Here is a 13,049-nt window from a genome sequence, read left to right on the forward strand (position 1 = left end):
ATAGAGGTTCCAAATATGTTTGTCAAACTGTGGATGTCTTCTAACCATTCCTCATTTATTAAGTATTTAGCCTTGTATCTGGCGATATGGCGATTGCATTTTTTTTCAGAATTAGGAACAGTTGCCCTCGAAGACGCATTCAGTGATTTAATACTTTAAAATTTCACCAAGTGTCGAATTTAGCGTCTTTGTCCCGGTGATCATTAGCTCTCCTTCCTAGTTTTATTCAATTACAATATAAAAAAATTAATGGACGCAGCCGGTAAGTTCTATACGATCGTTTCCTGAGGGACACAGCAGCATAGTACATCAGGTATTTACGTTTTATTTCATAATAGGTATGTTTGTACCCAATCCCGAGAAATATGTGCAATTTTCATATATGCAATGTAGCAACCATGTTTTCTACTTTAACAGTTGTTTTCTTTCATTTGCTATAATGCAATGTACATAAATTATATTTACTAAAAATTATATTTCTTATTAATAATTGTAATTAAAGATTGTCAATCTTGTTTTACAATTGCTAATTGTATTGTGAAATTTTCATGCAATAAACTTGTAGGAATTGCTCAATTATTAATTCATGATCAAATGATTGATTAGATCGTTTTCTAACATGAGAAATAAATTCAATGTTTTAATCGACTTATCAAAGGAAAAAGTTACATAAAGCTTAACTAATGCATGTGGGTAGAAAAATAAGACAGGGATCAAAAGTACTCTTTAATGGTCGCATATCTAATCGCTTGGTTAATCAATTCTTTGAATTATCTATCCAAGGATCATCGGGCCACTCTCGCTGAAAAGATTTTAAAAAATGTATACATGTATGTACATACGTATGTGTAGAAATTCAAACAAAAGGAATGTAACATTTAAATGAAAATTGTTACAGAGAAGGATTCTTTATGATTTCCATGGAAGCCAATAGCAGGGATTGACACAGAAATACCTATTCCTCAACATGTTAACTTTGGTATATTTAACGGGATGTGATCATGATTTTCATGATTTAAGAGGTTTTCTAATTGTTATATATTTATCCATGTAATTAAGAAGTCGAAACCAATTATAAAAATAAGTTAATGGTTTTCACTATAGATAAAGAACAAACTGATATTTTTATTGGGGTTTTTTAAACTCATGTATAAGTGGTTCAATATGAAGAACAAAAACTGAAATCATTGACTGTTGTTGTCAATTTTTTATGATCTGAATGATAGGGAAAATGAAATTATAAAGATATTATCTTTTGCAAATATTGAGCATTGATACCACTTATCAAAAAGGCTTTTGGGAATAGTTGTGACACAGAGGTTCAGTTAAATCAGCTAGTTTACATACATTGCTATCACTACATTGTACTTACTCCTCCGACATTTCACAGATGAATCTTTCATGAGCATCACAATGAAGGTCCGCCCACTGACTGTGGCGGGGGTAAAACAGAACAGCACAGTTCTCTCCACCCTTGCCGTTAGGTTCGTGGCTTGCCCAATTTGTCGTCTGTACACGTTGTAGGTTGGATGAATACACCCACTCGTTTTCTGCCATAAGGTCGGTTATTCCGATCCAAAACGTGTCATCTATTAAATATATGTTTCACATTTTCTTCAGATGAGTACTTCATGAGTGGTTTTTTGTGTTTATCAGTTTTTGATTTATCAAACTTAAGGTAGAACTCAACATCATGCAGTATTATATAAATAGTGCCTGTTTGGGAGGGTAACAGTTGAAATTGACACCCCGAGAAAACCATTGTCAACCGACGCGAAGCGGAGGTTTACAATGGTTTACGAGGGGTGTCAATTTCAACAGTTATCCTCCCAAACAGGCACTATTTATTTTGTTATACTGAATGTCTTAATTTTTAAGAAATTTTACTGCTTTTGTATAGGAATAACGTGAATTCTACAGCGAACCGTACGCGCATAATTTTTGCGCATGTAACAATTTGTAATGTTACCCGTTGCTAAGTGCGTTGCTAACGCTGAGGGTAATAGAACGGATTATGAACTGCGTCTTAACCAATCAGATTTCAGTATTTAACATGAAAGTATAACAAATTAAAATTACTTATCATAATGATAATCAAACTAGTCATTGATGTAAACTTTTGTTTATGTAATGGTATATAACGTTCCTACAAATTCTCTCAGAATCGTGAGAATGCTTGTATTCATGTAATCTTTAATATATAACGTTATATAGCTTTTGATAAAACATTTTGTGATGGAAATTGAACAAAGAAACACTATATGCACTTTATTTTTTTGTATTCTAAAGCCACTAGATGTTTCCTTTTGAAAATAAATGTTTTAGTATTATACTAGTATCTATTTTTCAATATTTGATTTTTAAAGGTCGATTTATTGACATAAAATTTTACTTTAGAGATACATGTATGACTAACCGAAAATCTAAATCAGTGTCCTTTACAAAAATTTAGATTATTGAGAATCAAAATTTACATAACAAATTTTGTCAGGATTAAATGCAAGTAATCCAATGAATACCTTGCAGTAGAAAAAAAAACTGAGTAAGAGAAAATATTTGCTGGATTGTTTGTAAAATATTATTTCAGATTTCACAGATTTTATTACATCAGCAGCATACTTACATGTTCCCCTTATTAGAACTTTTTTTAAATCTTGGAAACTGACCTAATATTCTTTAAAATGCTGAGTGGTCAATAAATTTTTCACCAGGTCTACATAAGAGGTATTTTCTTTAGTTATAAACTATATATTACCGGTATTTAGAAAAGAAAAATTTCAAATATTTTCACTTTAATATTTAAATATTTTTCTTTATTTATAAACTGAACTCTGCTTTTCAGGTAGATTAATGTAGTTTAAAATAGCTGCGACAATTTAGCTGTCTTACAGAGCTCCATTCTTATCCCAGTGTTTGTTTCTAACAGTTGTTTAATTCATTTTTAAATATGTTAAATACTTTCAATTTTTCAATGATGAATTGTATACTTGAGATATGAATTACATACATGTATTTGAAAAGAACGCAGTATATACCATGTTGATTTTTATAATGGTCTGTGGATCAATGCTCCAATTATTTGTTAATCAAAATATACAAAAACCGACTTAAGCTTAGTTTGGAGTGTTAATTAATTAAGAAACTGTACTCAAATTAAAATGAAGTCTTTAATAATTTACTTAGAACATTATTTAAAGATTTTGACATGGATACGTTAGCATTTGAATTGATTGATTTACATGTAACAGTACTAAAATTTCATATTATTATCAGAAAAATCCATACATGCTTATCTGCTTTGTGACCAAAGAAAAAGACTTGAAATTGATATGATTATTCAATTGTTATTTTTGCTGTGGTATTTTTCCTAATATAGGAAGGTTCAATGGTAGTAGATCTGTATATATACACACGTAAGTTGTGGGCGTGACTGGTCAGGAAGGCGGACTCCTCGGGAGTGACGGGCTCCGCCAGCTTGGAATGGTAAGCCTGGCAGTAGCTCTACAAAGACCAATGTACAATGGCTGTAAGTGTAGTTATTTCAATTGTGTTTATTTATGTTAGTTATACATGTACATTTGTCATTTTACAACACAACTTTACATTTGCAACGGCATTCCACTAATTTCAACTATTCATTAGGTTTAACAGTTACTGTATTGGTCAACACTGTTGGTCACAAAGTAAGATTTCGACACGGTGTGTAAGTTAAATCAGTACGATATACGTTTACATAGATCTATACAGATATACCCACTGAAGCCATTCCCCAAGGTTCGGGCATTCTTGAGAACATATAACATTTGTTTTTGTACTGAGTCCATCCCGAGCGGCAGCCGGAACCTATCAAAATAGGAAGCAAGACGACTCACTTCCGGCGGAAGTTCTGTGCAGAATACTGTCATTGTACTGTCATCTTTATTGACAAGTACAATTAGTTATCTTCCTCATACTTATAACTTATGTATCATGCAAATCAGTCTGTCTATATAATAAAGTAGCATAATTGTTTTCCATCAAAAAGGACTTTTTAAAAAACGTCTGTAAAGAGAATATAAATATACTAATATACATTCTCAAAATCATTAATGTACTATACATTCTCAAACATCAGGAAAAAAGCTAAGTCCTGTTAAGGAAGATTTTACTAGTATATTTGCACTATCGGTGTATAACTACCGCATAAAAAATGTTTGGCATGAAGAAGTAACAAAGTTTTATTAACTGATTATCGTGTCTGTAAGCCGCTTACCGTGTGCTACCGCTAGGTAGAAAAACACCAAGACCAGGGGGGATAACTTTCTGGTCGCTATCATAGTTTACCTGACAGTCAATGATAGATCTAGTTAAGGTTGTCAGAAATATGACCAATAGCAGGGTCAAGTGATAAGCATTAGTACTGAAAACTGAGAAATGGATCAAATTATCTCGATATTACTCAACATTTCCTCACAGTCGTGATTAGGTCATCAATTTTGTTTACTCTTGGCATTAATGACATTCATTCGGAAATGCTATATATTTTTTTTTAAATCTAATCAAAGCAAATCTTTGGCGTCCCCCACCAACACTAAATGTCACCAGTGTTAAAAGATATAAAAGAAAATGAAAATTTATTAAAGTCAACTGTATACTGTAAATTCCCAATTATACGCGAGGAATTTTAATATCAGCGTTTAATTGGGAAGTATGATGAAAAATCGGTGTTTGCGATTTTATATTGTCGCGTTTTGATGCAAAATGAAACAATCGCTGAATTGAGTACTCGCGTAAAATAAGGAATCGACAGTAATGGTATGCCATATGCATAGAAAACTGAAAATCTACCACTTCAAAAGAGGCCCTTCAATGGAATCAATGGAAAAGAAGTTCTGATATATACAGATAGCACACAAGGACTTTGTAGATATCCGTTAACGATAGTTTGACCCCATATTGTTATTATTTCCGTAAAAAAAATTAAATTTGATTTTATCTGATAATACAGGCACACCCTTTTTTAGAATAATGATTGTTATTATTTCCTTGAAAACATATTGTTACGATTATTTTGAAAAAATAAACATTAAAACATAAAGATTGCTTTTATGAGTATCCATCTTAATCAGTCCAACACATTTTGAGATGTTGATCAATTCATATGACATGCCTCCTAGTGTATCATTAGTCATACATTTTAAGAACAACACCAGTAAGGATAGGTTTTACTTACATACAACTTTCTTTATCAATTCAATATTTTTGTGAACATTTATTAATTAGAGTCATTGTTATTTGTCACAAAACCCTTGACCTCGGAGGAGAGATGTTTTCAATTGATGATGCGAACGTTTTTACATACAAGAAAGTTTAACAAAGAATCCCTTTTTATTTAAGCACTGAATGCTTATTTTTGAATATCATTGGTCTTACAACACAACAGGTTGTGTAGTTGAATTTAGGTATTATAATTTGTTTGTAGCACTGACGATATACATGAAATATTTTTGCATCGTCTTTTGTGATGGAAACTCTATTTTGAGATGGGATAGATATAATTAAACAATCATTTTTTTCAAAAGTACATATCATATTGGTTAGGTAAGTTTGATCGCTACTTTTAATTTAATAATAATAATGATAGATCTATTCAAAACGCGCGGTAATGTTTAGTTGTGAACACGTTCAATAACACACGTCAAGCCTGATCACGGCGTATGAACTCAGTCTTGACGTTTGTTATTGAACATTACCGATATGGGGAAATATACACTGAATGTAAATATATATTTAAATCACGCATTGTAAAGAATAATGCATAGATGGGAAGTCCTGAAACTGTACATAGAAACAGCAGGATTTTTTTAAACGTATATCATAGTTTAACCTTTTTGTTCACTTAAAGTTAAGACTGATTGACACGGCTTCTTTTTAAACATTTTTAAAACTGTTTTTCAAAGAAACTCAGAATTTACTTATTTGTGAATAAAAACTGATAATGACGAAAAAAAAATTTAATATGATTGATATAGTTTATGCACAATCAAACTCCATGGTATGATGTGTAATTTATACAAATACAATTTATGTACGTCACCCTATAATCGCGATCGGGCTTGCAAAACTGCTTTCTCTGAAATACAAATTACAATTGTTTTGAAAATACCTTTCCTTCGTAATAAGGCAAAATAAATATGAAAATGTCAGAGAGAGAGAGAGAGAGAGAGAGAGAGAGAGAGAGAGAGAGATAGAGACGTAGCGTTACACACTCGAGTGACATTTCACAGACGAATCTCTCAGACACGTGACAGTGGGTGTCCCTCCATTGTCCGTGAGAGTGTCCGTCCATCAGGACACAATTCTCCCCGGAGTGCCCGTCCGGCTGTCCGTGTCTCCAGTTATTGACCACCAAACTGTGTTGTGTGGAGGAGTATATCCACTGGTTCTCCACAATGACGTCACTTATCCCAATCCAATAAAGGTGTTCTATAAAGTAGAGAATTTGAATTTTTGATTTTTGAATTTTTAGTTTATTTAGACATCATTAGTGTTGAAAAGCAATCTATAGACAACCATTAGTGGAGGAGTGTCTAAGCAACGTTTTAAACATTAGAAAAACCCCCTTTTCAAAAACTTTAAAACTTTCCTCATCATTTGTTGACTATAAATGCCTTACTTTGACTGCTAGCGTGGCTAGCTAGGAATGACTGCTCCCCAGGGGTAATCGGTTCAGCTAACTTCCCTTGGTACGAATGACAGTAGCTCTAAAATGGGAGAAAACCTTAAAGTAATAATATTCTAAAACATAAATTGCACACATATTTTACAGGTTTTTTCCTATTTTTTATTTTAAAAAATTGTCATGATATCAACCATTTAAAAGTTATAAAAATCTGAATTCTTTTTTATCGTAAAGACATGCATCTAAATATATAATCAAATGATTGTCATTTTTAGAAAAGAGTGACAACGTAGAAAAAGTCAAATCTTCCCGTAGTATAATAAGAACATGTATATATAGTGTTGGGGGATGTTGAAATCCTTCACATAAAATTAGATTTTCCCGGTACTTGGTGCATGAGACTGACATATGCTCGTGAGGGCGTTAACAATAACTTAAGGCGTTCCGTATTGGAAAGATCCGGTGAAACGGGTGTAATGCCAATCACTGCAGTGCACGATAATTGGCATTTGGATGAATCAGGGGTCATACATTACATGTATATTGATCGATGATAGTAAAATGACTGATTTTGAATATGTGTAAATATTTAATAATTTCTTTTAAAAATCATAATACATGTATATATATATATATGTATAGAGCATAACTGTTGTGTTTATTGCAGAAAAAATTAACTACATGCATGAAGGATAAAAATAGGATTGCCACGTTACATTTTTCTTACAATTGCACCTTGTTTATAGTAATGTACACTAAAATATCAAATTTTAGTGTGAAATACTTAGTACATGTAATTGTTATTCTACATTTGTAGAGGAAAAGGTTTACTACACGAAAGGCAAAATTTCAACTACAGATATTTTGGAGTACATCATTATTAAACCCTATTGAATCGTTCTGAAGATGCAAAAATAAAATAAAAATTTTGCGCTTGAGATTCAATTATATATTTTTTTCTATACTTTGTACATTTGCAATTAGGAAAATAAACGTTATATTAATTAAGATCATTTTATTATACCGAGGCTGTTGGCCAAGGTTCCGCCATGTGTGAAAACATGTAACATTTGTCTGTATATGCCACCCATCCGTGATGACAGCCCGCTCCTATAAATGTAGGATACATGAAAATTATATAATACATTTATTGTATGATGGTGAGAGAAATATGAAGATTTATTACCCCATGAAAAATCATATTTCCTTAGAACATGTACACCACCTAAGGGAAATCTGGGTTTTTTTCTGGGAGAATAAATCTTCATACTTCCCGACCATTCATGCAATATATTTTTTTTGATTACACCAAACAAAAAATGATTATATGGAAGACGTCGATCTGTTTCAGTTCTTCGATTTTTTGAAAGCAATATAACGTCGTGGTCGTTTGATTTTCTATGTTATTGTGTCTCTTTTCTATCATAAATTCGAATCATACAAGTTTAAATTGGTTTTTGGGATATAAAGAGAATTAAAATGATGAAATATTTTTTATTTAACCATATTTGTCTACATTATGCTCATATCGACTTTTGCATACCATTGGAATGAAAAATCCCGACATTTTCGAAGAGGTGGAATATGATATTTATTCCCCGGGAAACACGACATTTCGTTCGCTGTGTTCACTTATGACTTAAACCTGACGTAAACTAACTTAAGATAACGAAAAACCCGTATCAATTTGTAACGGAATTATACAATAAACCAGTTATTGCTTTTTTTTCAATTTATTAATCAATACCATATTCACTGAATCCCTATGGCTGAGTGAATATAGTACTTCTTGGGTAGATAAATAATTGACCTCAAAAACAGCAATAATTGTATTAAAATGTGTCTGTCAGATGTGACCCTTACAGTCATTTAATCATCGGATGGGAAATATGCATAGTATGGCATACATCTTGTGATACTTAGTTGTTGGTTCCTTCATACTATAGTGTGTAGATTTTTGGGAGGGTAGCAATGAGCATCTCTCACATGTTATTTAACTCCTGGTGTATTTCAGCCTTATAAACACAAAACTAATTCACATGTGAAAAAGATGTATAATACTTGTATCATATTTAAAAATCTCCAACAAAGTTTCAAATCTGTCGGAAACTACCAACTAACTTCATTCTGATTTGCATGTGAATACAAAGCAAAAAAAACCACAATAAAACGAAAAACATTTTCAAAAATTAACTTTGCTCACACTAAACTGAAAGTAAAACTGAGAGAGGCTGGATCGTCAACAAATTACCATCAGATCTACCTTAAAATTTTACGCATTTCTTCATTATAGCTATATTTAGCTATTATTTTATATTTAGAATTTGAATATTTTCCTGTACCTTTATACAAAGTTCTTCTAAGAATTTAATTAAGTCTAGAAATGGAGGCGATCATGCAGCCCGCTTTACGGGAGTTTATTCCGTTAACAGTCTCTCAGTTTTACTTCATGTACGACTTACCTTTGCAAGAATTAAGAGTGAAAACGTAAATCAACGCAAGAAGCAAGGACCTACAAACCATTTTGCTTTGTTATTCTCGGGAGAAACGCCTTACAGTACCTGTTATCAAATGTAATAACAGGTGTATCGCGGTGATAAGAACTCACCAAACTCTAGCCGAATGTTTCTATTCTGTAATATTTACACTGTCCGGTGTCTTCGCCTATGATAAAGGGACGTAGACATGATTTGAGATCAAAAAATTTATTTTTATTTTTTTATGTACAAAATGGTTTACTTGTGCATTTTAAATGATTGACCAAAACATTGAATGTTAAAGTCAAGTCACAAGCGAGATACAGATGTAAGAATTGATTGTTATGTAAACAAAGCTCGAGTCTTATAGTTGTTTGCAAAAAATGTAATCTAGAGAATTACCATTGCTTAGACAAAATGACATGTAAAAAACAATTTAAACTAATTCAATATCTCCTTATATACTATTGTCAACAAACGAAAGTTACATTTGATTGAAACTTACATCAATACAACACATATGTAAAAATGACAATATTCGAGCTTTGTTTACAAAACAAAGAATTATGAACTCTGTATATCTTGCTTATAACTTCATATTTGACTTCCAAATTTTGACATAGCATTAAAAACTTCTATATTTATCATTATAAACATTAAAAATTGAAAAATAAAATTTGAAAATTTCAAGTCAAATCGTGTCGTAAGTCCTTATAACACTACGAATCGGTTTTGTACTATGCAGTAAATTCAATTATTATACTTTCATGTTTAATACTGAAATCTGATTGGTTTAGACGCAGTTGATAATACGTTCTATTACCCTCAGCGTTAACAACAAACTTAGCAACGGGTAACACAACGAATTGTTACATGCGCGTAAATTATGCGCGTACTGTTCGCCGTGGAATTCACGTCATTTCTATATGAAAGCAGTAAAAATCTCTAAAATTAAGACATTCAGTGTAATAAAATAAATAGTGCCTTTTTGGGAGGATAACAGTTGAAATTGACACCCCTCGAAAACCATTGTCAACCTCCGCTTTGCGTCGGTTGACAATAGTTTCCTCGGGGTGTCAATTTCAACTGTTACCCTCCAAAACAGGCACTATTTATATATTATTATACTTTCATGTTAAATACTGAAATCTGATTGGTTTAGACGCAGTTGGTATTCCGTTCTATTACCCTCAGCGTTAGCAACACACTTGGCAACGGGTAACACAACGAATTGTTTCATGCGCGTAAATTGTGCGCGTACGGTTCGCCGTAGAATTCACTTTATTTCTGTATAAAAGCAGTAACATTTTCTTTAAAACTAAGACATTCAGTATAATAAAATAAATAGTGCCTGTTTCGGAATCCGTTTGATTCGCGTCGGTTGACAATGGTTTTCTCAGGGTGTCAATTTCAACAGTTACCCTCCCAAACAGGCACTATTTATATAATGCGTATTGTTGGGGTGCAAGTGGGGTTTGCATACTTAACTAACATTATAATTTTAATCCTACAACTGCTGAAAATGATATGAATATAAGTAATTAGGAATTATTCTTTGAATATTATGAGGTGATAATATCGGTCGGGCCTGATCTAATCTATCATAAAGCCCTTCTGGCTTTATTGAATTTGGTAGGCAGCTACATGTAAGCGGTACAATGTAACATCGACAAAAAGGAACAAATATGTCTTTTTTGTTTTTAATTTGAAAAATCCATTTGAAAAAAAGAAGAAGAATGTTCTAGTTTTATCATAAGTTTTAAAGCTTGTTTATGTTTGTTTCTTAGATTAAAGATAGAACCATTTTATCAAAACCTTGGACTTAGATACATTTACGTTTCACGAGATGCACCTATTCGCCATAGCTGCTGTATATAACGGAAAGGGGGGGGGGGGTGTTAAGATGTTTACATCTTATAATTGTTCATTCTTTGGGACTTTCTTCATCATCTGTATGCCTTATAGGTATATGAAGATGTACATCTTAGCTCATGCTCATGCATTTTGAAACCGGTATTAACTTTTTGCTTTTTAAAGGAACATGGTCATGATTTTGGTCAAATTTTATTTTTCTATTTTTTTGTTTACAATGCTCTAGAAATGCATTTCTAATGAATAACATATATTTGAGAGTCAGGCGGAGGGTTATAACCAAGATACAGAGCTTTCAATTCCTTGTTATGTAAACAAGGCTCGTGCCCTGTTTTTGTTTACATGGGTTTAATAAACCGGTAAACGTTCTTTTTCAAGCTGATTTCTCTCTCCTTTAATTTTTTAAAGCATGAATAAATATTTGATCACCTCATAATGTTTCTAAGAATGACTTCTTATAACCAATATTTATATAATTTTTAGCAATTGTATGATGAAATATTTATTTAAAAAATGATGAAATGCATTGGACTATACATTACAAGATCAATTGTGTTATCACAGACAAAGACACCGGAAACTTCATTATTACGGGAGCGTATTAGTGCTTCGTTTTATTTTTTTCTTTAAAATTCCAACTTAAAAGTTGTTTTTCTTTTCTCAACTTTAATCTTGAAATTTCAAACTTTATTGTTGATTTTTTTTTAACTTTAAAGTTGGAATTTTCTGCTTTAATATATTGGAATTACCTAATTTTTTTGTTTAAACAAATTTCTTGTAAATATCACAGGCAAACTGGGCATAAACTTATAGTTGTGTATGTCTGAACTGGGAGTTTCCATATTAATATATAAGATTAAAACGTTTAAATTTATTCGGTATCAGATACCAAATATCGAAATAATTTTGAATCAAAGAAACGTAATCTTAATATGTGAAACAATAGGGTATCGTTAATTAAATACAGGATAAGATAAAGCACACTGAAAGACAATTAAGATCACAACAAAGCCTAGAATTTGTATATTTTGATCGTGCCTTTATCTACATGGCGTTGAATAAAATCACTTATTAAAACACATTCGTCTGAATTTGGATTGAAGGTGGAAATTCTAAGATTAAAGTTGAAAATTCCAACTTTTAAAATGGAATTAACAAAATTAAAACGTAGCACTAATCCGCTTCCATAAATAACAATGTATTTAATTTGTCTTGTTTATAGTCTTGTCTTGTTTATAGTCTTTATTAAAGAGATTGTTTCAGTTTTTGTGTTTATATAAAAACAACATATTTCCGCGCACTTTTGATAAACTTAATCAAGTCATTTAGTGAATACAGAGTTAAACTTGTGCTTAATTTTGTCAACGAAATTTGTCAAGGAGTTTTGAATTTTATCTTTCCATTGTTCCTTTTTTTACAAGTCTATCACAGAATTGAACACTTTTTAAGTTTACATTCTTAGATTATTTTGTTATGGCTATGTCGAAATTGACGCTTTACTAATAATTCACATTGTCAATGCTTCTAAAAATTTCATTATCTTGGAAATTTATAATTGGCCGTTTTTCTTCAAAAATCAATATATTTTGTGGACCGTTTACGTAATTTCTCCCGACGGCAGAAGCTTAATGTGTTGACTCTGACGGAAGCCCGAGATGTCTAATTGTTTTATTAAGGATGATGTCACATGTGTGCAAACTTAGGCATTCAATTAATTTTGATTTACTACAGAGAGAAAAAAGAGAGAAATGGAGAAGAAGAAATGGAAAGAAATGAGAGAGTTGCGTTTCTTAAAACAGTTTCGATATACTTCTCGATCCATTTGAATCATGCCAGCTGTTTTTGACAATGTATGTATTGCATCTGGAGTGGGATTGAAATCTTGCAGACCACAGAAGAGAACACAGACTAGTGATTCATGCTTTCCTCGATAGTATACACAGAAAACACATATCGTTTTATAATCTACAACATTCAAGTTTTTATCTCATATCTAAATAACTTTACCACGTTCGGGGATGCAGTGCTGGCCCCGCTTT

At 31.8% G+C, this 13,049-nt stretch overlaps 2 protein-coding genes across 2 annotated transcripts; both read right to left on the reverse strand.

The window, feature by feature from the left end:
• Window positions 1-713: 713 nt before the first annotated feature.
• On the reverse strand, window positions 714-4,410 carry LOC105326191 (lectin BRA-3). Its single transcript, XM_011426062.4, has 5 exons — window positions 4,253-4,410; window positions 3,758-3,843; window positions 3,414-3,501; window positions 1,373-1,589; window positions 714-802 (listed from the first exon to the last, which is right to left on the reverse strand). Exons 1-5 carry the CDS (start codon window positions 4,314-4,316, stop codon window positions 775-777), a joined length of 483 nt encoding a protein of 160 aa, XP_011424364.3. The 5' UTR covers window positions 4,317-4,410; the 3' UTR covers window positions 714-774.
• Window positions 4,411-5,992: 1,582 nt separating this feature from the next.
• Window positions 5,993-9,283, reverse strand: LOC105326192 (C-type lectin domain family 10 member A). Its single transcript, XM_011426063.4, has 5 exons — window positions 9,124-9,283; window positions 7,686-7,771; window positions 6,656-6,743; window positions 6,249-6,465; window positions 5,993-6,112 (listed from the first exon to the last, which is right to left on the reverse strand). The coding sequence occupies exons 1-5, from the start codon at window positions 9,182-9,184 to the stop codon at window positions 6,073-6,075; spliced, it is 492 nt and encodes a 163-aa protein (XP_011424365.3). The 5' UTR covers window positions 9,185-9,283; the 3' UTR covers window positions 5,993-6,072.
• Between the last annotated feature and the right edge of the window lie 3,766 nt (window positions 9,284-13,049).

Source organism: Magallana gigas, chromosome 10 (assembly GCF_963853765.1).
Source record: "Magallana gigas chromosome 10, xbMagGiga1.1, whole genome shotgun sequence".
Lineage (NCBI taxonomy): Eukaryota > Metazoa > Mollusca > Bivalvia > Ostreida > Ostreidae > Magallana > Magallana gigas.